This window comes from Rhinoraja longicauda, chromosome 17 (assembly GCF_053455715.1).
Source record: "Rhinoraja longicauda isolate Sanriku21f chromosome 17, sRhiLon1.1, whole genome shotgun sequence".
NCBI classification, from domain to species: domain Eukaryota; kingdom Metazoa; phylum Chordata; class Chondrichthyes; order Rajiformes; family Arhynchobatidae; genus Rhinoraja; species Rhinoraja longicauda.
The window spans coordinates 43777773-43803491 of record NC_135969.1 but is presented as its reverse complement, the minus strand read 5'-3'; the positions used below and the strand labels follow the sequence as shown (position 1 = coordinate 43803491).

The following is a 25719-nucleotide window of genomic DNA, read 5'->3' as shown; positions in this document are numbered from 1 at the left end:
TGACTTCACTGCTACACTGTATTCCATCTGCCACTCTTCTGCCCACTCCCAAACTTCCAGTCGTTCTGCAGAGTCCCTGCTTTCTCTACACTACCTGCCCCTCCGTATCATCCGCAAACGTGGCCACACAGCCTTCAGTCCCCTCGTCCAAATCATTAATGTACAACGTGAAGAGTAGCGGCCCCAGCACCGACCCCTGCGGAACTCCGCTAGTCACTGGCAGCCAAGCAGAGAAATCATTTGTAGAGTTTGTACGTAATGTGAACATTTATCCTTCGGGGGAGGGGGAGGAATGCCATTTGTGTTCATGTGTAAGAATGAACTGCAGTTGCTGGTTTAAACCGAAGATAGACACAAAAAGCTGAAGTAACTCAGCGGGACAGACAGGCAGCATCTCTGGAGAGAAGGAATGGGTGACGTTTCGGGTCGAGACCCTTCTTCAGACTGAGTTCCTCCAGCATTTTGTGTCTATCTTCGATTTAAACCAGCACCTGCAGTTCCTTCCTATGTTATTCCCTCTGTGGGTGTGGCGAGTGAAGGGAAGGCAGCTAGTTGCCACTGACAGCAGAACCCAGTGTGTGAACAATTCCTGCTGTAGTTGCTTTGGGCAACGTGGAGCATCTGGTTCAGAAAATGTTGACTGCCGTTCTTCTGTAATTCCCACAGTACGACTATTTTCCCAAGTGGATGTAGTCTTTTGCAAGTGTGTTCCCTAATTAATGTTTGAGTCCTTAACTTCACTAACTAACATAATACATTTAAACAATGCAACATTAGTGCAAACATAAACAATAGACAATAGGTGCAGGAGGAGGCCATTCGGCCCTTCGAGCCAGCACCGCCATTCAATGTGATCATGGCTGATCATTCTCAATCAGTACCCCGTTCCTGCCTTCTCCCCATACCCCCTGACTCCGCTATCCTTAAGAGCTCTATCCAGCTCTCTCTTGAATGCATTCAGAGAATTGGCCTCCACTGCCTTCTGAGGCAGAGAATTCCACAGATTCACAACTCTGACTGAAAAAGTTTTTCCTCATCTCAGTTCTAAATGGCCTACCCCTTAGTCTTAAACTGTGGCCCCTGGTTCTGGACTCCCCCAACATTGGGAACATGTTTCCTGCCTCTAACGTGTCCAACCCCTTAATAATCTTATACGTTTCGATAAGATCTCCTCTCCACAACAAAGTGCTGGAATAACTCAGTGGGTGAGGCAGCATCTCTGGAGGACATGGGTGCTCCCCACCTCATTGGAGTCCTTTGAATGATCTCTAATTGGACCTTATCTTACACTAAACGTTGCACTTTATCCTGTATCTGTACACTGTGAGTGGTATGACTGCAATCTTGTAGAGCCGTTTCTCTGACTAGATAGCATGCAACACAAAACGCTGTTCACTGTACCAGTGCACTTTCACTGTAAACATGACAATAATTATCAAACAAACTAAAATGTCTCGAGTTGGGACCCTTCTTCAGACTGATTGTAGTAGAAAGCTGGAAAAGTGGTGGATCAAAACGTCACCTATCCATGTTCTCCAGAGATGCTGCCTGACCCGCTGAGTTACTCCAGCACTCTGTGAAACGTCACCTATCCACGTTCTCCACAGATGCTGCCTGACCCGCTGAGTTACTCCAGCACTCTGTGAAACGTCACCTATCCACGTTCTCCACAGATGCTGCCTGACCCGCTGAGTTACTCCAGCACTCTGAAACGTCACCTATCCATGTTCTCCAGAGATGCTGCCCGACCCGCTGAGTTACTCCAGCACTCTGTGACAACTTTTGAAAATGAAACGTTGTTGGATTTGAAGATTGATACCACTTGTGGCACTGATTGGTGCTGCCGTTTGGAGAGATACATCTTGCACTTGCGGTGGTAATTAATACCAACTGCACGGCTGAAGTGGAAAGATTCTAAACCTTAAATCACCAAGGAGATAATTGGAAAACTGATGTGTGGTCTAAGGAGTCCTAATTATTCTCCGCGTCGTGCAAACTCTTTGCATTTTATTTCAGATGGGTGAGGCAGGGCAGGCTAAGAGAATGGAATACAATTTATCAAAATAGCCAACCTCTAAACATGAAGTTTCTGCACTTTAGCTTCAAGTGTCACCAGCATAACTGCTACCAAGCAGAATTGCCATTTTTAACGCAATGTTGTATGTCTGAGTTGTTAAATTGAGATTAGAAACTTCCTTTTTTTCCCAGAATTTGTGCTAGAAGTTGGATTCTTGAGTAAGCGTGTAGGTCTGAAGAAGGGTCTCGACTCGAAAACGTCACCCATTCCTTCTCTCCCGAGATGCTGCCTGACCCGCTGAGTTACTCCAGCATTTTGTGTCTACCTTGGGTTTTTTGAGTAAAATGTGTTTGGCTTTTTGCCTGATGGCTGTATCACTGATTTCACTTTTGGTTCTCGTCGGTGATTAGTATCCAGAGTAAGAATGGGAACAAAATGAGTCAGGAAGTAATTCAGAATGTATTTATTCTGGCGTTTTGCTACAAATCGCAGAGTACTTGAACACAGCACTACAGCCAATAAACTGAAATCACTTTTTTTTTAAAGTATGTCCAGTTTAAACAATTAGGAAGAAACCAAATACGCTTAAATGTACTTTTTGAAACAAATACCTTTTGTGATTTAAATGTTCATTTTTGAATTCGTTGCAGTGATGTTTGTACACATATATTTAAAACAAACTTTAATGGTATTTCCAGAATTTTTAATGGTGTTTGTGGCATTTAATATTTATGCTTCCGTTTAGTTTAGTTTAGAGATACAGCGCGGAAACAGGCCCTTCGGCCCACCGGGTCCGCACCGACCAGCGATCCCCGCACATTAACACCATCCTACACACACTAGGGACAATTTTTACATTTACCAAGCCAATTAACCAACAAACCTGCACGTCTTTGGAGTGAGGGAGGAAACCGAAGATCTCGGAGAAAACCCACGCAGGTCACGGGGAGAACGTACAAACTCCGTACAGGCAGCGCCCGTACAGCGCTGCATTCGCTGTAAGGCAGCAACTCTACCGCTGCGCCACCGTGCCGCACTATTTCATGAAAGGTGATGGGGCTGATTTTCACAGAGCTGGTACCTGGATAGGACAGGTTTAGAGGGATATGGATCAAATGCGGGCAGATGGGACTAGTGTAGATGGGGCATGTTGGTCGGCATTGATGGGGTGGGCTGAAGGGCCTGTTTCCACACTGACTCTGCCAGCAAGCTGCATTTACCATTGAAGTGTGTGTTCTGCTGCCTGTCTGTGGGTGTATTGTAAATGAAACGCACTCATTGACTGATTTCTCTCCCAGGTTATTGCTCCAGAAGAGATCATAGACAAAAACGTGGATGAGCAGTCGGTGATGACCTACCTGTCACAGTTCCCCAAGGCCAAGCTGAAGCCTGGAGCCCCATTAAAGCCCAAGCTGAACCCCAAGAAAGCAAGAGCCTACGGTCCAGGTGGGTCTGAACATGGAGCATCGTAACAGGCACAACACAACAACACAATGCAGCACAGCACATCACAACACAGCACAGTACAACACAACACAGCACATCACAACACAACACAGCACAGCACAACACAGCACAGCACAACACAACACAGCACAACACAGCACAACACAACACAGCACATCACAACACAACACAGTACAAGACAACACAGCACAACACAGCACAACACAGCACAACACAGCACAGCACAACACAGCACAACACAGCACAACACAGCACAATACAGCACAGCACAGCACAGCACAGCACAACACAACAACACAATGCAGCACAGCACATCACAACACAACACAGCACAACACAGCACAACACAGCACAACACAGCACAACACAGCACAACACAGCACAACACAGCACAACACAGCACAACACAGCACAACACAGCACAACACAGCACAACACAGCACAATACAGCACAGCACAACACAGCACAACACAGCACAATACAGCACAGCACAACACAGCACAACACAGCACAGCACAACACAGCACAACACAGCACAACACAGCACAACACAGCACAACACAGCACAACACAGCACAACACAGCACAACACAGCACAACACAGCACAACACAGCACAACACAGCACAACACAGCACAACACAACACAGCACAACACAGCACAATACAGCACAGCACAACACAGCACAACACAGCACAACACAACACAGCACAACACAGCACAATACAGCACAACACAACACAACACAGCACAACACAGCACAACACAGCACAACACAGCACAACACAGCACAACACAGCACAACACAGCACAACACAGCACAACACAGCACAACACAACAACACAACACAGCACAACACAGCACAACACAGCACAGCACAACACAGCACAATACAGCACAGCACAACACAGCACAACACAGCACAACACAGCACAACACAGCACAACACAGCACAGCACAACACAGCACAATACAGCACAGCACAACACAGCACAACACAGCACAACACAACAACACAATGCAGCACAGCACAACACAACACAACACAGCACAACACAGCACAACACAGCACAACACAGCACAACACAGCACAACACAGCACAACACAGCACAACACAACACAACACAGCACAACACAGCACAACACAATACAGCACAACACAACACAACACAACACAACACAGCACAACACAGCACAACACAGCACAACACAGCACAACACAGCACAACACAGCACAACACAACACAGCACAACACAACACAGCACAACACAGCACAACACAGCACAACACAGCACAACACAACACAACACAACACAACACAACACAACACAGCACAACACAGCACAACACAGCACAATACAGCACAATACAGCACAATACAGCACAACACAGCACAACACAGCACAACACAGCACAATACAGCACAACACAGCACAACACAGCACAACACAGCACAACACAGCACAATACAGCACAACACAGCACAACACAACACAGCACAACACAACACAACACAACACAGCACAACACAGCACAACACAACACAACACAGCACAACACAACACAGCACAACACAGCACAACACAGCACAACACAGCACAACACAACACAACACAGCACAACACAGCACAACACAACACAACACAGCACAACACAGCACAACACAGCACAATACAGCACAACACAGCACAACACAGCACAACACAACACAACACAACACAGCACAACACAGCACAACACAGCACAACACAACAACACAGCACAGCACAATCTATCAGTCTGAAGAAGGGTCTCGACCTGAAATGTCACCCATTCCTTCTCTCCAGAGATGCTGCCTGACCCGCTGAGTTACTCTAGCTTTTTGTGTCTACGGTTTAAACTAGCATCTACAGTTCCTTCCTACACAATCTATCCATCTCTGCCTTAAAAGAATCAATTGACTTGGGCTCCACTGCCGTCTGTGGCAATGAAATCCACAGATTCACCACCCTCTGACTAAAGAAATTCCTCCTCACCTTCCTAAAAATACATCCATTAATTCTGAGGCTGTGATCTCTGGTCCTAGTCTCTCCCATTGGTGGAAACATCTGCTCCACAACAAACTGTTGAGTTTGCATTTGTAAACTGACCCACAAAAGGAACTCTAGAGGCCAGAATCTGTGGAGGGAATGGACTGGCAACACAGAATACCACAGGAACAGGTACGGTTGACTAGGTTAGCTGGGACACGTTGGCCGGTGTGGGCAAGTTGGGCTGAAAGGCCTGTTTCCATACTGTATCACTCTACGATTCTACGACCGGCCCTTTGGGCCACAATGTATGTTCCGAACATTATGCCAAGACCAGCTTCGACATACCTGCATATGATCCATATCCCTCCATTCCTGACATAACCACGTGCCTATCTAAAAGTCTCTTAAATGCCTCCACCACCACCCCTGGTAACGTGGTCCACGCCCCCACCACCCTCTGTGTGTAACCTTCAACCTATGTCCTCTACTATTTCACAATAAACAATAGGTGCAGGAGGAGGCCATTCGGCCCTTCGAGCCAGCACCACCATTCAACGTGATCATGGCTGATCATTCTCAATCAGTACCCCGTTCCTGCCTTCTCCCCATACCCCCTGACTCCGCTATCCGTAAGAGCTCTATCTAGCTCTCTCTTGAATGCATTCAGAGAATTGGCCTCCACTGCCTTCTGAGGCAGAGAATTCCACAGATTCACAACTCTCTGACTGGAAAGGTTTTTCCTCATCTCCGTCCTAAATGGCCTACCTCTTATTCTTAAACTGTGGCCCCTTGTTCTGGACCCCCCCAACATTGGGAACATGTTTCCTGCCTCTAACGTGTCCAACCCCTTAATAATCTTATACGTTTCGATAAGATCTCCTCTCATCCTTCTAAATTCCAGTGTATACAAGCCTAGTCGCTCCAGTCTTTCAACATATGACAGTCCCACCATTCCGGGAATTAACCTAGTAAACCTACGCTGCACGCCCTCAATAGCAAGAATATCCTTCCTTAAATTTGGAGACCAAAACTGCACCCAGTACTCCAGGTGCGGTCTCACTAGGGCCCTGTACAACTGCACCCAGTACTCCAGGTGCGGTCTCACTAGGGCCCTGTACAACTGCACCCAGTACTCCAGGTGCGGTCTCACTAGGGCCCTGTACAACTGCACCCAGTACTCCAGGTGCGGTCTCACTAGGGCCCTGTACAACTGCACCCAGTACTCCAGGTGCGGTCTCACTAGGGCCCTGTACAACTGCACCCAGTACTCCAGGTGCGGTCTCACTAGGGCCCTGTACAACTGCACCCAGTACTCCAGGTGCGGTCTCACTAGGGCCCTGTACAACTGCACCCAGTACTCCAGGTGCGGTCTCACTAGGGCCCTGTACAACTGCACCCAGTACTCCAGGTGCGGTCTCACTAGGGCCCTGTACAACTGCACCCAGTACTCCAGGTGCGGTCTCACTGGGGCCCTGTACAACTGCACCCAGTACTCCAGGTGCGGTCTCACTAGGGCCCTGTACAACTGCAGAATGGCCTACCCCTTATTCTTAAACTGTGGCCCCTGGTTTGATTTTGTTTCTTCCTGGGGGAAAAACATGACAGCATTTCAGGTCAGGCCCTTCTTCAGACTGGCCCTGAACATCGCCTGTCAATTCCCTCCACAGATGCTGCCCGGCCCCCTGAGTTCCTCCAGCACTTTTTTTTCTGTTTTCCCTCAAGATTCTGGCCTCTAGAGTTTCTTTGGTTTTCCTTTTGTGGGTCAGTTTACAAATGCGAATGCAAAACAACTTGTTGTGGAGAGGATGTTTCCACCAGTGGGAGAGTCTAGGACCAGAGGGCACAGCCTCAGAATTAAAGGACGTTCCTTTAGGGAACAGACGAGGAGGAATTTCTTTAGCCAGAGGGTGGTGAATCTGTGAATTATTTGCCACCGAAGGCTGTGGAGGCCAAGTCAATTGATTTTGTAAAGTCAAAGATTGACAGATTCTTGATCAGTGCGGGTGTTAGGGGTTATGGAGAGAAGGCACGAGAATGGGGTTAGGAGGGAGAGATAGATCAGCCACGATTGAATGGCGGAGTAGACTTGATGGGCCGAATGGCCTAATTCTGCTCTTATCACATGAATTTATCAAACATGGAAACGTAGAAACATAGAAAATAGGTGCAGGAGGAGGCCATTTGGCCCTTCGAGCCAGCACCGCCATTCATTGTGATCACGGCTGATCATCCACAATCAGTAACCCGTGCCTGCCTTCTCCCCATAGCCCTTGATTCCGCTAGCCCCTAGAGCTCTGATTAACTCTCCTTTAAATCCATCCAGTGAGTTGGCCTCCACTGCCCTCTGTGGCAGAGAATTCCACAGATTCACGACTCTCTGGGTGGAAAGTTTCTTCTCACCTCAGTTTTAAATGCCCCCTCCCTTTATCTCTGCGGGCTCTTCCCCGACGAGCTGCTCCAGTTTCCGATCCGTGCTGTAATTGTGAGCTTTGTTTGTGTCTCCATAGGAATCGAAGCGGTGGGCAACGTGGTGATGCGCAAGGCCGTGTTCACGGTGGAGACCATCAGCGCGGGGCAGGGCGAGGTGATGGTCTTTGTGGATGACCCAGAAGGACAGCGAGAGGAGGTAATGGCTCTGAAGGGAGACTGATCACCCATCAACATATTGAAACATAGAAACATAGAAAATAGGTGCAGGAGTAGGCCATTCGGCCCTTCGAGCCTGTACGCACCGCCATTCAATATGATCATGGCTGATCATCCAACTCAGTAACCTGTACCTGCCTTCTCTCCATACCCCCTGATCCCTTTAGCCACAAGGGCCACGTCTAACTCCCTCTTAAATATAGCCAATGAACTGGCCTCAACTACCTTCTGTGGCAGAGAATTCCACAGGCTCACCACTCTCTGTGTGAAGAAATGTTTTCTCATCTCGGTCCTAAAAGACTTCCCTCTTTTCCTTAAGCTGTGACCCCTGGTTCTGAACATGCCCAACATCGGGAACAATCTTCCCGCATCTAGCCTCTCCAACCCCTTAAGAATTTTATATGTTTCTATAAGATCCCCCCTCAGTCTTCTAAATTCCAGCGAGTACAAGCCTAGTCTATCCAGTCGTTCTTCATATGAAAGTCCTGCCATCCCAGGGATCAATCTGGTGAACCTCCTCTGTTGGTTTGAATGGCGGTGTTGGCTCGACGGGCCGAATGGCCCACTCCTTCACCTGTTTACTGTGTTCTATGTTTCTGTGCCTTCTCACCATGTCTCCTTCCAACCTTTGCAGCAGGTAGAATGTGAAATTGCCGGCTGAACAAATCGTCCCGCGTTTGGCCCATATCCCTCCAAACCTGTACCTGTCCATGTACCTGTCGAAATGTTTCTTCAACATGTGATCGTCCCTGCCTCAACTATCTCCTCCGGCAGCTCGTTCTAGACACCCACCACCCTTGAGTGCAAAACAAAAAGTTGGCTCTCACTTGAGAGGAACTGGGGAGGGGGTGCGGGGGGGGATTAAAATTGTGACTGATGCTTTATGCTTTTGCCTCCTTTCTCACGGGTGACAACAGACAATAGGTGCTGGAGGAGGCCATTGGGCCCTTCAAGCCAGCGCCGCCATTCACTGTGATCACGGCTGATCATCCACAATCAGTACCCCGTTCCTGTCTACTCCCCGTACCCCTTGTGCTTCTGAATGATATCACTGTTGGGATGAGGAGTCGGGATGTTGTGCGGGTTCTAACATCTTTGTATTCCCACCAGGCTGAGGTGACCAACAACAATGACAAGAACAAGACCTACTCTGTGGTTTATGTGCCCAAGGTAGCTGGCCCCCACAAGGTCAGTGCTGAAAGGATGGATATGTTGTCGTTTAGTTTAGTTTAGAGATACAGCGCGGAAACAGGCCCTTTTGGCCCACCGGGTCCACGCCGACCAGCGATCCCCGCACATTAACACTATCCTACACACACTAGGGACAATTATACCAAGCCAATTAACCTACAAACCTGCACGTCTTTGGAGTGTGGGAGGAAACCGAAGATCTCAGAGAAAACCCACGCAGTTCACGGGGAGAATGTGCAAACTCCGTACAGACAGCACCCGTAGTCAGGATGGAACCCGGGTCTGTAGAGGCCAAGTCAGTGGATATTTTTAAGGCAGAGATAGATGGATTCTTGATTAGTGCGGGTATCGGGTTATGGGGAGAAGGCAGGAGAATGGGGTTAGGAGGGAGAGATAGATCAGCCATGATTGAATGGCGGAGTAGAATGGTCTAATTCTGGTCTTATCATGCATGAGCAATGTTGACATATCTGTTGTGGACAGGGTTGCCAACTGTCCCGTATTAGCCGGGACATCCCTTATTTTGGGCTAAATTAGTTTGTCCCGTACGGGACCGCCCTTGTCCCATATTGGGCCCGGGGGGTGCTGTGGGCCCGGACAGTGTGGTAGGAAAAAAACTACAGATGCTGGTTAAAATCTGTGCCTACCTTCCAGACAGTGTAGGTGCGGTGCGGACAGTGTAGGTGCGGTGCGGACAGTGTAGGTGTGGTGCGGACAGTGTAGGTGCGGTGTGGACAGTGTAGGCCCGGAGGCCCCGGTGCCACCTAACGGAGGTTGCCTAGCAACCCTAGCAAAGACTGGATAGACTCGGCTTGTACTCGCTGGAATTTAGAAGATTGAGGGGGGATCTTATAGAAACGTACAAAATTCTTAAGGGGTTGGACAGGCTAGATGCAGGAAGATTGTTCCCAATGTTGGGGGAAGTCCAGAACAAGGGGTCACAGTTTAAGGATAAGGGGGAAGTCTTTTAGGACCGAGATGAGAACGTTTTTTTTCACACAGAGAGTGGTGAATCTGTGGAATTCTCTGCCACAGAAGGTAGTTGAGGCCAATTCATTGGCTATATTTAAGAGGGAGTTAGATGTGGCCCTTGTGGCTAAAGGGATCAGGGGGTATGGAGAGAAGGCAGTTACGGGATACTGAATTGGATGATCATCCATGATCATATTGAATGGTGGTGCAGGCTCGAAGGGCCGAATGGCCTACTCCTGCACCTATTTTCTATGTTTCTATGTTTATGTAACCCGCCTCCCGGGTAGACACAAAAAGCTGGAGTAACTCAGCGGGTCAGGCAGCGTCTCTGGAGAGAAGGAATGGGACCCAATCCTTCTCTCTAGGGATGCTGCCTGACTCGCTGAGTTACTCCAGCTTTTTGTGTCTACCTTCGATGTAAACCAGCATCTGCAGTTTTCCTACGCAACCCGCCTCCCGGCCCGGGCGGCCGCCATCGGTGTAGTGGGAGCGCGTGGCCGCTGGCTGGGTGAGGTCACGTGGGGGCGCGGGGTGGTGACGTCACCTTGTCCCGTATTTGGGAGTGGGGAAGTTGGCAACGCTAGCTGTGCTGCTGCAAGTAGGGATTTCATTGATCCGTTTCGGGAGCTAAGATTGTAAAACGCTCCTGACTTGGCTTGGGATTGGACCGTGTGGCCCGTCTCGAGCCGGTGCTGGCCAACCGGCGGCCTTGTGCCGATCCCACCAACGTGGCGTGTTTCTTCCCAGATTACCGTCTTGTTTGCCGGGCAGCACATCTCCAAGAGCCCGTTTGAAGTCCACATTGAAAAGGCTCACGGTGACGCAAGCAAAGTGACTGCGCGAGGACCCGGCCTGGAATCTTCCGGAAACATCGCCAACAAGCCCACCTACTTCGACATTTACACCGCAGGTAAACAGGCGTCTGAGGCCTGTGGGGGAGGGGGGTGGGGAATGAGTAAGTGGTGGAAAGATTGGTGGAAACCGGGGCCGCAGCGTGAACGCTCTTTCCTTGACCCCCATGACAGTGTTAAAACCCATGCACACTGAGCACCCAGAAGAGTGCAAGGTCCATAGTACCTTCCTATGTTCAAAAGTTCATAAGTGGTGGAAGAACCAGGCCATTCGGCCCATCAAGTCTACGCCGCCATTGAAACATGGCTGATCTATCTCTCCCTCCTAACCCCATTCTCCTGCCCTCTCCCCATAACCCCTGACACCCGCACTAATCAAGAATCTATCTCTGCCTTAAATATGTCCACTGACGGCCCTCACAACTTTCTGTGGCAAAGAATTCCAGATTCACCACCCTCTGGCTAAAGAAATGTTTCCACATCTCCTTCCTAAAAGAACGTCCTTTAATTCTGAGGCTGTGCCCTCTGATCCTAGACTCTAGTCCTAGACTCTCCCACTAGTGGAAACATCCTCTCCACATCCACTCTATCCAAGCCTTTCACTGTTCTGTATAAGTACATCTCTGTATACCTGCCTACAGAGGGGGAGTGACACAGCTGGCGTCCTGGTGCCATCGCAACAACCTGGAGCTCAATGCTCTCAAGACAGTGGAACTAATTATAGACTTTCGAAGAGCTCCCCCTCCCCTCCCCCCACTCACCATCAACAATACCACAGTCACATCTGTGGAGTCATTTAAGTTCCTTGGAACCATCATCTCCAGGGACCTTAAATGGGGGGCCACCATCGACTCCAAAATCAAAAAGGCCCAACAGAGGATGTACTTCCTGCGGCAACTGAAGAAACACAATCTGCCACAGGCAATGCTGGTCCAATTCTATACTGCTATCATTGAGTCCGTCCTCACCTTCTCCATCATGGTCTGGTTGGCTCAGCCACCAAGCACGACATCCGGAGGCTGCAACGGATCGTTCGCACAGCTGAGAAGGTTGTTGGCTGCAACCTTCCCCCCATTGACGAACTGTACACTGCAAGGGCCAGGAAGCGAGCGGGCAAGATCATCTCTGACCCTCTCACCCTGGCCACAAACTCTTTGAAGCACTTCCCTCTGGAAGGCGACTCCGAACTGTCAAAGCAGCCACAGCCAGACATAAAAACAGCTTTTTTCTATTCTGTAGTCTCTTTATTGCTCTGGTTTATTCCTTGTATATGCACATACTTGGCCAATAAACTTATTCATTCATTCATACATTCATTCATTCACTCACTCTGTATATCCCTGTAATCTGTGTGTGTACATCTCTGTATATCTCTCCTTTGTTCCTCTGCAGACGTGGCATGCTTTGAATTCCTACAACCCTCCTCATCATCCTCCCCTCTCCCCTTTCTCCCCCACACCCCCCTTCTTCCCCTCCCTCCCTCCCTCCCCTGAGCACCACCTGGACTCAAGCCAGTTTCTCCTCTTCCCCCCACATTCCCTCATCCGGCTTCACAATTTGCAACTCTTCAATTCTTTTGTCTCACGCCTTCTGTTTAAAATCTCTGCTCGTTGTTCCAACCATCTGCCCGACAGCCCCACCCTCCCTCCCACACCTGTGATCACCTATTACTGAAGCTTTTCACTGTACCTCGGTACACGCGAGCATAAATTAACCTCCCAGTCTCGGTCCCGCCCCTCCTCTCTTCCAGCTATTCCCCTCTCTGACTCCAAGACAGACACAAAATGGTGGAGTAACTCAGCGGGTCAGGCAGCATCTCTGGAGAGAAGGAATGGCTGACGTTTCGGGTCGAGACCCTTCTTCCTACACCCCTCTGTGACTCTACGGCAGTCCATGTATTTTTGGAAAGTGCCGGTGCATTTGTTTGGAGTGAAACATTGAAACGTAGACAATAGGTGCAGGAGAAGGCCATTCGGCCCATCGAGCCAGCACCGCCATTCATTGTGATCATGGCTGATCATCCACAATCAGCAACCCGTGCCTGCCTTCTCCCCATATCCCTTGATTCCACTGGCCCCTAGAGCTCTATCTAACTCTCTCTTAAATTCATCCAGTGAATTGGCCTCCACTGCCCTCTGTGGCAGAGAGTTCCACAGATTCACAACTCTCTGGGTGAGTGTTATCAGTCTAAAGAGTTGGCCTGTGCCTTTTCTCCCAGGTGCTGGGGTCGGCGTTGTCGAGGTGGTGATCGTGGACCCACTGGGGCAGAACATTCAGGTGACCATTGAGGACAAGGGGAACAATGCGTACCGCTGCAGCTACAAGCCCGTCCAACCGGGCCACCACACCATCAGGATCGTGTTTGCAGACTTCCCCATACCCAAGAGTCCCTACTCCATCAGCATCGGCGAAGGTACGGAACACGCAGCGTAGGAACAAAAACTGGTAGAAGCTGGTTAAAATCGCAGGTAGACACAAGATGCTGGAGTAACTCAGCGGGTCAGGCAGCATCTGTGGAGAACTTGGATAGGTGACGTTTCACAGAGTGCTGGAGTAACTCAGCGGGTCAGGCAGCATCTCGGGAGAGAAGGGCTGAGACCTTTCTTCAGACTGATGTCAGGGCAGGGGGGCGGTCCCGGCCCGGGCGTTGGTAGAGCGGGAGCACATGGCCGCTGGCTGGGCGAGGTCACGTGGGGCGCAGGGCAGCAGCTCTACCTGCTGCACCACCGTGCCGCCCACAGCCTCTGTCTCTCTTTGATCTTGTTGTACTTTATCCTCAACAAGATGAGTTGAGTATAGGAGCAAAGAGGTCCTTCTGCAGTTGTACAGGGCCCTAGTGAGACCGCACCTGGAGTACTGGGTGCAGTTTTGGTCTCCAAATTTGAGGAAGGATATTCTTGCTATTGAGGGCGTGCAGCGTAGGTTTACTAGGTTAATTCCGGAATGGCGGGACTGTCGTATGTTGAAAGACTGGAGCGACTAGGCTTGTATACACTGGAATTTAGAAGGATGAGAGGGGATCTTATCGAAACGTATAAGATTATTAAGGGGTTGGACACGTTAGAGGCAGGAAACATGTTCCCAATGTTGGGGGAGTACAGAACCAGGGGCCACAGTTTAAGAATAAGGGGTAGGCCATTTAGAACGGAGATGAGGAAAAACTTTTTCAGTCAGAGTTGTGAATATGTGGAATTCTCTGCCTCAGAAGGCAGTGGAGGCCAATTCTCTGAATGCATTCAAGAGAGAGCTAGATAGAGCTCTTAAGGATAGCGGAGTCAGGGGGTATGGGGAGAAGGCAGGAGCGGGGTACTTTTTGGGTTGGGTTGTCGTTGTTTAAATTAATACTGACTAGCTAATTGAATTATTGCATCGTATGGGAGGCGCATTCCCAATCTCGTTGTACCCCTGTACAATGACAATAAAAATGTGTTGTATTGTATTGTATTGTATTGTATTGTATCACAGTGAATGGTGGTGCTGGCTCGAACGGCTGAATGGCCTCCTCCTACACCTATTGTCTATTGTCTATCTCTGTTTGCCGTTGCAGCTTGTAACTCTGGAGCCTGTCGAGCCTCAGGACGTGGGCTGCAGCCCAAAGGTCTACGCGTTCGACAAGTGGCCGACTTTAAAGTCCACACCAAAGGTGCTGGAAGCGGGGAGCTGAAAGTGGTGGTGAAGGAGCCGAGTAAGTTGGCAGGAACATTATCTTTGGCGCGTGTCCTGCTCCGTGTGCCTGGCCAGACCTCCTTGTAAACATTGTTATTGTACCTGCTGGATTATTAATGGGGTGGGCTGCTGACGGTGGCACAGCGGGTAGAGCCGCTGCCTGACTGCGCCCGTGACCCGGGTTCGATCCTGACCTCGGCTACTCTCTGTGTGGGAGTTTGCACCTTCTCCCAGTGACCGCGTGGGATTCCCCCCGGGTGCATCCCAAAGACATGCGGGTTTGTGGTCTAATTGGCCCTCTGTAAACAGGGAATAGATGTGGGATAAATAGAATTAGTGATCGACTATCGGCTACGACTCGTTTGTCCAAAGGGTCAGTTTCCATGCTGTGTCTTTCAATCAATCAATGAGGAAATTGGATTTTGCTTTTGACCAGAATGGGAATATGAATCATTTGACTCTTCCGACTCAAACCATTGAAGGCCAGTGGTGTGAACAAAGAAGCAGGCCCTTTGGCCCGTCTAGTCCATGCTGACCACCAACCACCCATTTACACTGATCCTAGTGAGGTAGGGAAGTGTACAGTTCTGATCACGATCAAGAGAGAGTTAGTTTTAGCTCTTGGGGCTAACGGAATCAAGGGATATGGGGACAAAGCAGGAACGGATTGTGGATGATCAGCCATGATCACAATGAATGGCGGTGCTGGCTCGAAGGGCCAAATGGCCTCCTCCTGCAACTATTGTCTATGTTTCTATGTTTCTGCGTGCAGGCAGAGATTAGCTTAACTTTGGCATTGTGTTTGTCACGGGCCACAGGGCCTGTTCCTGCGCTGTACTGGTCTATGTTCACATTGCCCGCACTGAAGCTGCTGAATGAAGCAACATCTCTTCTTGGTAGGAAAAAAACTGCAGGTGCTGGTTAAAATCGAAGGTAGACACAAGATGCTGGAGTAACTCAGTGGGTCAGGCAGCATCTCGGGAGAGACGGAGTGGGTGACATTTCGGGCCGAGACCCTTCTTCAGGCTGATATCAGGGGATGTCCCGCCCCCTCCCCTGACATCACCCATTCCTTCTCTCCCGGGATGCTGCCTGACCTACTGAGTTACTCCAGCATTTTGTGTCCACCATCTCATCTTGGTTGTGAGTTTGGATTCTGGAAACAAGATTAAAAGTGTTTCTACACCTCAGCAGTGGACAGCCCTTGCTCACTCAATAAAGCCGCAGATTGATCGCCTGCTCGGGAGTTGTCAGTCGTGTTGCCAGGGAACGATGTGCGTTCGAACCCTGCAGTGGAAAATATTGTCTTTTTAAGTATGGCGTAATTCAGTGTTCCCAAGTGGACAGGTGGGATACAAGACCAATAACCAGGCCCAGTTCTAGTGTGTGACTTGTTCTTCATCATGACCATCTGGCAAACATGCCTTGAAACAATCGCTGTCAGTGGTCCGGACCTGGGTTTAGATTAGAGATACAGCGCGGAAACAGGCCCTTCGGCCCACCGGGTCCGCACCGACCAGCGATCTCCGCACACTAACACTTTCCTACCATTAAGCCAATTAACCTACAAATCTGTGCGTCCTTGGGAGTGTGGGAGGAAACCGGAGCACCCGGAGAAAACCCACGCAGGTCACGGGGAGAGCGTACAAACTCCGTACAGACAGCGCCCATGGTCGGGTCCCTGGTGCTGTGAGGCAGCAACTACACCACTGCGCCACCATGCTGCTGGTTGTTGTGCAAGAGACTGAGCTTGTGTGTATTCTCTCTCTCCCTCTCTCCCCCCTCTCCCCCCCCCTCTCCCCCTCCCCTCCCCCTCTCCCCCTCTCCCCCTCTCCCCCTCTCTCTCTCCTCTCCTCTCCCCTCTCTCCTCTCTCTCTCTCTCTCTCTCTCTCTCTCTCTCTCTCTCTCTCTCTCTCTCCTCTCTCTCTCTCTCTCTCTCTCTCTCCTCTCTCTCTCTCTCTCTCTCTCTCTCTCTCTCTCTCTCTCTCACTCTCTCCTCTCTCTCCCTCCTCTCTCCTCCCCCCCCCTCTCTCTCCCCCCCTCTCTCTTCCCCCCCTCTCTCTCCCCCCTCTCTCTTCCCCCCTCCCTCTCCCCCCCCCTCTCTCTCCCCCTCTCTCCCTCTCTCTCCCCCTCTCCCTCCTCCCCCCCCTCCCTCTCCCCCCCCCCCCCCTCTCTCCCCTTGGACAGAAGGTGTGGAGCATCCTGTGAAGCAGAAGGACGTGCTGGATGGAGACGATGTCTTTGCTTTCGAGTACTACCCTGTGACCCTTGGGAAACATGTGGTCACCATCACCTGGGGCGGCAATAACATCCCTCGGAGGTGAGTGCAGGTGGCTGCAGCCCCTGGCTGACCGGCGGGCTGTCCGCAGTGTCTAGCTGCACGTGTGCCTGTCTGGCCGGAGGGCCGCAGTGTCTAGCTGCACGTGTGCCTGGCTGTCCGCAGTGTCCGCAGCTGCACGTGTGCCTGTCTGGCCGGAGGGCCGCAGTGTCTAGCTGCACGTGTGCCTGGCTGTCCGCAGTGTCTAGCTGCACGTGTGCCTGTCTGGCCGGAGGGCCGCAGTGTCTAGCTGCACGTGTGCTGGCCGGCCGGAGGGCCGCAGTGTCCGTAAGCTGCACGTGTGTGTTGGCAGAGGTTGGAGACCACATCCAATCCCCAGCCAACCGGCCTGTGTTCCACACCACAGCCCCTCCGAGCGTTCCTGTTCGTGCCGTTTCGACACCAAACGTAGATGGAAGTGGAAACTGTTACTGGACCCATTTCATGAGTTCACAAGTCAAAGGAGCAGAAAGAGGCCATTCGGCCCGTCGCGCCCACTCTGCCATTCGATCATGGCTGGCCTATCTTTCCCTCTCAACCCCATTCTCCTGCATATCCATATGTACATCCAAGTCTCTTAACCACTACTTGTGTATCTGCCTCCACCTCCACCCCCGGCAGCACGTTCCAGCCTCCCACCACCCTCTGGGTAAAAACATAACCTGCCCCACACGTCTCCTTTAACTTGCCCATTCTCACCGTGAAGTTGTAGACGCTCAAGCCTTTAACATTCCCACTTTGGAGGCAAAGACGTTCGGACCTTTTTGGTTTAGAGATACAGCGCGGAAACAGGCCCTTCGGCCCACCGAGTCCGCACCGCCCAGCGATCCCCGCACACTAACACTATCCTACATGCACTAGGGACAATTTTGCACAGACACCAAGCCAGTTGACGTACAAAGTTGTACGTCTTTGGAGTGTGGGAGGAAACCGAAGATCTCGGAGAAAACCCACGCAGGTCACGGGAGAACGTACAAACTCCGTACAGACGGCGCCCGTAGTCGGGATAGAACCCGGGTCACTGGCGGCAGCAACTCTACCGCTGCGCCACCGTGACCACCCTGACTATCTACGCCTCTGGGCATCGGAACCCAGATCGGGCTCCGCTCATAACAAGTAGAGTAACAACTACATAGCAACTACATAACAACTACATAACAACTACATAACAACTGGACTGACAATGGCACCAAAACATGGTGCCACTCGCATGCGGTCTCAGTGGACTACTTCTGCACAATCTGCTGGTCAGAATGGGGAAATGCTTGGAGAGGCCAATACTCTACTGGTAGACACAAAATGCTGGGGTAACACTGCGGGACAGGCAGGCAGCATCTCTGGAGAGAAGGAACGGGTGACGTTTCGGGTCGAGACCCTTCTTCAGAGCAATACTCTACTGGACTGTTTGTAAGAAATGAATTTCACCGTGCGATTGCACATGCGACCTTTGAACTATTGATAATTTGATACACTCCGATCAGGTCTCCTCACCTCCTGCACAGCCACCTTGCTTACATAGAAACATAGAAACATAGAAACATAGAAAGTAGGTGGAGGAGTAGGACATTCGGCCCCTTCGAGCCTGCACCGCCATTCAATATTATCATGGCTGATCATTCCAACTCAGTATCCCGTACCTGCCTTCTCTCCATACCCCCGATCCCTTTAGCCACAAGGGCCACATCTAACTCCCTCTTAAATATTGCCAATGAACTGCCTCAACTACCTTCTGTGGCAGAGAATTCCACAGATTCACCACTCTCTGTGTGAATTTTTTTTTTCTCATCTCAGTCCTAAAGACTTCCCCCTTATCCTTAAACTGTGACCCCTTGTTCTGTGATCCTTGTTCCTGTATCTAGCCTGTCCAACCCCTTAAGAATTTTGTAAGTTTCTATAAGATCCCCCCTCAATCTTCTAAATTCAGCGAGTACAAGCCGAGTCCATCCAGTGTTTCTTCATATGAAAGTCCTGCCATCCCAGGAATCAATCTGGTGAACCTTCTCTGTACTCCCTCTATGGCAAGAATGTCTTTCCTCAGATTAGGAGACCAAAACTGTCGCAATACTCCAGGTGTGGTCTCACCAATGCCCTGTACAACTGCAGTAGAACCTCCCTGCTCCTATACTCAAATCCTTTTGCTCACCTGATCATACAGCTTTCAAATCCCATAAACAAGAACAACATTTGAGAACAGTGTATAAAAGTGAAAATGTTTAGAAGCTACTTGGGTTAAAGTTTCAAATCTCCCTGGTTTTGTCTAAAATAACTAGGTTGAAATTTTCTAATGTTACAAAGATTCTAGCCTGTGGTAAGGTATCACAAGATGCTGGAGTAACTCAGCGGGTCAGGCAGCATCTTGGGAGAAGGAATGGGTGACGTTTCGGGTCGAGACCCGTCTTCTTGCCTGCTGTAATGTAACAAGGTGCAAATCACATCAGTAGCAGCGTGCAATATTATAACAACATTCACCCAGCAATACAGTTTGCAGGATCGAGCCGACTCATTTTCATTTCAATATACACTTTCTCTTCCGTTCAGTCCGTTTGAAATTCAGATTGGACCTGAGCGGGGCCACAGAAGATCAGAGCCTGGGGGCCAGGCCTCGATGGAGGCATCGTTGGCATGTCAGCGGACTTTGTGGTAGAGACCATTGGAACAGAAGTTGGCGTGTTAGGTAAAGATGTTTCCCCCTCCCTCCCCCACCCAACCTCCTTCCTGCTTCTCCCTCTCTTCCCACCCCTCTCTCCCCTGTGTCCTGTCCCATCTAGGGCACAAGGGAGCGAGGGGTGGGAGAGAGGGAGATGCGGGAAGTTGAACCTATTTCTCCCTTTCTTCCCCCCTCCCCATCCTCCCACATTCCATCCTCTGGCTTCACAATGCACCACACTTCAATCCTTTTTTCTCACTCCGTCGTTTCATCTCTGTCCCTTTGACCAACCATCTGCCCATCAACCACCCCTCCTCCACCGATTGCCTGCCCCTCCTCTCTCGGTGGGCCGAAGGGCCTGTATCTCAATAGACAATAGACAATAGGAGCAGGAGTAGGCCTTCTCCCTGGTAGGCCCCATTACAGGCTGTTCTAAGAATCCATCTCGGAGGCACTCCACAAACTCTCTTCCCTGGGGTCCATTACCAACCTGATTTTCCCAGTCTACCTGCATGTTGAAATCTCCCATAACCACCGTAGCATTACATATGCGACACGCCAATTTTAGCTCTTGATTCAACTTGCACCCTATGTCGAGGCTACTGTTTGGGGGCCTATAGATAACTCACATTAGGTTCTTTTTACCCTTACAATTCCTCATTTCTATCCGTACTGATTCTACATCTCCTGATTCTCTGTCACCCCTTGCAAGGGAGTGAATATCATTCCTCACCAACAGAGCGACCCCACCCCCCTCTGCCCACCTGTCTGCCTTTTCTATACGTTGTGTACCCCAACATATCTCCAAACTAAACTAAACTAAAAGTGAACGTAACGTTGGATTAATGGCTGGAGTTCTGCTTTCCTGATCCACCAAGTTTGGAAGTTCACTGTAGACGTCTCGTAGGTTTCGCGGTGGAAGGGCCTTCTCAGGCCAAGATTGAGTGTGATGATAAGAGTGATGGATCGTGTGACGTGCGTTACTGGCCCAAGGAACCGGGGGAGTATGCTGTGCACGTCATGTGTGATGATGAGGACATCGTGGACAGTCCCTTCATTGCCAACATCCTGCCTGCATCCAGTGCCTTCAGCCCTGACAAGGCAAGTATAAGGAACGCCGATCAGCAGGTAGTCATCAACAGTAGAGTTACATAGAAACAGTAACATAGACAATGGGTGCAGGGGGAGGCCATTCGGCCCGTCAAGCCACCACCGCCATTCCTTGTGATCATGGCTGATCATCCACAATCAGTAACCCGTGCCTGCCTTCTCCCCATATCCCTTGATTCCGCTAGCCCCTAGAGCTCTATCTAAGTTGCTGCCTCAGGGTGCCAGGGACCCGGGTTCAATCCTGACTACGAGTGCTGTCTAGTTTTCAAGAGAGAGTTAGATTTAGCTCTTAGAGCTAACGGAATCAAGGGATATGGGGGAAAAAGTAGGAACGGGCTACTGATTTTGGATGATCAGCCATGATCATATTGAATGGCGGTGCTGGCTCGAAGGGCCGCATGGCCTACTCCTGCACCTATTGTCTATTGTCTATTATCTATTGCCTACTCCTGCACCTATTTTCTATATTTCTATGTACGGAGTTTGTCTGTTCTCCCTGTGACCGTGTGGGTTTTCTCTGGGCGTTTTTGTTCCTTCCCACATTCCAAAGACGTGCAGGTTTGTAGGTTAAACTGAAGATAGACACAAAATGCTGGAGTAACTCAGCGGGGCAGGCAGTCACAAATGAAGGCACAAATTACTCCAGCATTTTGTGTCTATCTTCGGTTTAAACCAGCATCTGCAGTTTCTATAGGTTTGTAGGTTAATTGTATGTCAGGCAGCATCTCTGGAGAATATGGACAGGTGACGTTTCACAGAGTGCTGGAGTAACTCAGCGGGTCAGGCAGCATCTGTGGAGAACATGGATAGGTGATGTTTCACAGAGTGCTGGAGTAACTCAGCGGGTCAGGCAGCATCTGTGGAGAACATGGATAGGTAATGTTTCAGAGTGCTGGAGTAACTCAGGGGGTCAGGCAGCATCTCTGGAGAACATGGATAGGTAATGTTTCAGGTTGGGACACTTCTTCAGGTTCAAGAAGGGTTGCCTATCCACGTTCTCCAGAGATGCTGCCTGACCCGCTGAGTTACTCCAGCACTCTGTGTCTTTAGTTTTTAAGGATTTTAAGTGAGGGTTTGGGGTCCGTGTTGCTTGGAAAGCGGGTGGATTTACAAGGCTGGTTCTTTGTCTCCTCGTTGCAGGTTAAAGCCTATGGTCCAGGCTTGGAGAAAACTGGCTGCATTGTCCACCAGCCGACAGAGTTCACCATCAATGCCAAGGATGCTGGGAAAGCTCCACTGAAAATCTACGCACAAGTGAGGAATCTGTTGTGTAAATGTTGCTCTGCAGAGTTGGCATGAACGCTACCGCACGCGGTGAATTACTCTGGAACTGCACCAGTTGTGCTAGAGTCAGTGGCCACCTACCAAGTTGGAAAACTGATGCTGGGGACTTGCTGGGAGAAGTGGTGTGAATGATCATTGTTGTACGGGGTGGTGATGGGGAACAATAGCAGGGCTCCTTCCTGCACTTCAAACACTGCAATCGCGTGCTGAATATGGTCTGCTTGCCTTCACTGGCCAGGGAACTGAGTACAAGTGCCACAAAGTCATGATGCAGCATTATAAGACTTTGGGTAGGCAGCATTGGAGTACTATGTGCAGTTCCGGTCACCTCACTAAAGGAAGGATGTGGAGTAGGGTTGCCAACTGTCCCGTTTTAGCCGGGACACCCCGTATTTTGGGCTAAATTGGTTTGTCCCGTATGGGACCGCCCTTGTCCCGTATTAGGCCCAGGGGACACTGCAGGTCCGGGGGATACTGTAGACCTGGACGCTGTAGGCTCGGATGCTGTAGCCCCGGACACCATAGGTCCGGACACTGTAGGCCCGGGGGGCACTGTAGGCCCGGACACTATAGGCCCAGGGGCCACTGTAGGCCAGGACAGTGTAGGCTAACGGAGTGTGTTCGGGGAGCGGGGCCGAGTGCGTTCGCCTAACGGAGGTTGCTTAGCAACCTAGAGCAGGGCAGTGACGTCACCTTTTGTCCCTTATTTGGGAGTGATAAAGTTGGCAACCCTAATGTGGAGGCTTTGGAAAGGGTGCAGAGGAGGTTTACCAGAATGCTGAAGATAGACACAAAGTGCTGGAGGAATTCTGGTCAGGCAGCATCTTTGGATAAAAATGATGGGTGACGTTTCGGGTCAGAACCCTTCTTCAGACTGAAATTAGGTGTGGGGTGAGGGGTGGGTGTGGGGGACTGGAGGTAGGAAAAGGCCAGAACAAATCAGGGCCGGCAATAGATGACCAAGGAAGGGTGGAGCCCACAATGGTCCATTGTATGCTGGCTGGATTAGGGTGTCATAGCTCCAGGGAGAAGTTGGATAGACTTGGATTGTTTTCTCTGGAACGCTGGAGGTTGCGGGGAAACGATGGATGTATATCAATTATGAGGGGCATAGACAGGGTAGACAGTCAGAACCTGCTATCCAGGAAGGAAATACCAAATGCTAGAGTGTTTAGCTTTAAGGTGAGAGGGGTAAAGTTTAGAAGGTAGTGGGAGAATGCAAGGAACTGCCAGAGGAGGTAGTTGAGGCAGGTAACATAATATTTTAAAATACACCTGGACAACAGAGATTATGGGCCAAACATGGGCGGATGGGACTAGCATAGATGGACGGTTGGTCAGAATGGATGAATTGGGCCAAAGGGCCTGTTTCCGTGCTGCATGTGTACGGTTGCCAACTGTCCCGTATTAGCCGGGACATCCCATATTTTGGGCTAAATTGGTTTGTCCCATATGGGACTGCCCTTGTCCTGTATTAGGCCCAGGGAGCGCTGTAGGCCCGGACGCTGTAGGCCCGGACGCTGTAGGCCCGGACACTGTAGGCCCGGCAGCCCGGGTGCCGCCTAACGGAGGTTACGTAGCAACCCGCCTCCCGGCCCGGGCAGCCGCCATTGGTGGAGTGGGAGCACGTGGCCGCTGGCTGGGTGAGGTCACGTGGGGCGCGGGGCGGTGACGTCACCTTGTCCTTTATTTGGGAGTGAGACAGTTGGCAACCCCTATGTGTGAGTCTATGAAGACTGAAGTGTAAATGTTCTGATGAATGGCTTGCATTGATAACCGGACAAGACAGATAGATAGATGCATTGAGTGAGTGCATCTTGTAGGAGAGAAAGTTACCCATGAATGCCTCTTTGTGCCTGTGCTCCTTAGGATGCCGAGGGTATTCCCATCAACGTCCAGATGAAGAATAAAGGCGATGGAATATCTCACTGTGCGTACACTCCTACCAAACCCATCAAGTACACTGTCGCCATCGCCTGGGGTGGAGTCAATGTTCCCAGCAGCCCCTTTAGAGTAAGTGCATTACATCGTGATTTTCTTGATCAGTGCGGATGCCAAGGGTTCCGGGGAGAAGGCAGGAGAATGGGGTGAGGAGGGAGAGATAGATCAGCCATGATTGAATGGTGGAGTGGACTTGATGGGCCGAATGGCCTAATTCTACTCCTCTCACTTATGATCTTATTACAAACCGTGCTTTTTCTTTGAAGGCACATTGTGGCAGCATCTCAAACATATTAAATGTCATTATTGTTTTCCAAGCTACGTAACAGATATGTTTATCCATTATGTGTTTAGTACGCCTTTGGTTTTTTTCAGAATGCTTTGAATTGTTTCACAAATTAGAACCAACTCCCATTTCAGGACCTGGTTAAAGCTAATCATTGTTTCCTCATCAAAGTTTGGGCGAGCGGAATCGAGGGATATGGGGAGAAGGCAGGCACGGGTTACTGATTGTGGATGATCAGCCATGATTACAATGAATGGCGGTGCTGGCTCGAAGGGCCGAATGGCCTCCTCCTGCACCTATTTTTTCTATGCAGGAAAGAACTGCAGATGCTGGTTTAAATCGAAGGTAGACATAAAATGCTGGAGTAACTCAGCGGGTCAGGCAGCATCTCAGGAGAGAAGGAATGGGTGACGTTTCGGGTCTCGATCTGAAACGTCGCCCATTCCTTCTCTCCCGAGATGCTGCCTGACCCGCTGAGTTACTCCAGCATTTTGTGTCTACCTGTTTTTTCTGTGTTTCTCTTGTCCCGTTGTTGTTGGTGAAACTTGTCTGACCGCAGGCCTCAAGTCAGATCTGACTTCAAAAAGTATCACTGCCTTGTTTTCGATTAGTTTCGAGATACAGCGTGGAAACAGGCCCTTCGGCCCATCGGGTCCACGCCGACCAGCGATCACCCGTTCACACTAGTTCCGTGTTATCCCATTTTCTCATCCACTCCCTGCACACTAGGGGGCAATGTACAGAGGGGCCGATTAACCCACAAACCCACACGCACGTCTATGGGATGTGGGGGAAAACCGGGGAGAACGTGCAAACTCTACACAGACAGCACCCGAGGTCAGGATCGAACCCGGGTCTCTGATGCTGTGAGGCAGCAGCACTACCAGCTGCACCACTGTGCTGCCCACCAACATTGAATGGTGCTATAACAATTACCTGGGATGCAGGAAGTAGGGGATGCTGGGGCTGTAATAGACATAGACATAGAAAACAGGTGCAGGAGGAGGCCATTTGGCCCTTCGAGCCAGCACCACCATTCATTGTGATCATGGCTGATCATCCACAATCAGTAACCCGTGCCTGCCTTCTCCCCATATCCCTTGATTCCACTAGCCCCTAGAGCTCTATCTAACTCTCTTTTAAATCCATCCGGTGAATCGGCCTCCACTGCCCTCTGTGGCAGAGAATTCCACAAATCCACAACTCTCTGGGTGATATTTTTATTCCTTCACATCTCAGTTTTAAATGGCCTCCCCTTTATTCTTAGACTGTGTGACCCCTGGTTCTGGACTTCCCCCCGACATTGGG

General features: G+C 50.3%; 1 protein-coding gene across 1 annotated transcript in view; it reads left to right on the top strand.

Moving 5' to 3' along the window:
- LOC144601564 (filamin-B-like) overlaps positions 1-25719 on the top strand; it is a 175263-nt gene that overhangs the window by 79443 nt on the left and 70101 nt on the right. Inside the window, 12 exon segments of the mRNA XM_078413762.1 lie at positions 3316-3463; positions 8008-8126; positions 9257-9334; positions 11057-11219; positions 13379-13573; positions 14708-14845; positions 17014-17146; positions 19682-19707; positions 19710-19817; positions 20698-20891; positions 22041-22154; positions 24054-24197. Coding sequence (XP_078269888.1) covers positions 3316-3463; positions 8008-8126; positions 9257-9334; positions 11057-11219; positions 13379-13573; positions 14708-14845; positions 17014-17146; positions 19682-19707; positions 19710-19817; positions 20698-20891; positions 22041-22154; positions 24054-24197 — 1560 coding nt within the window.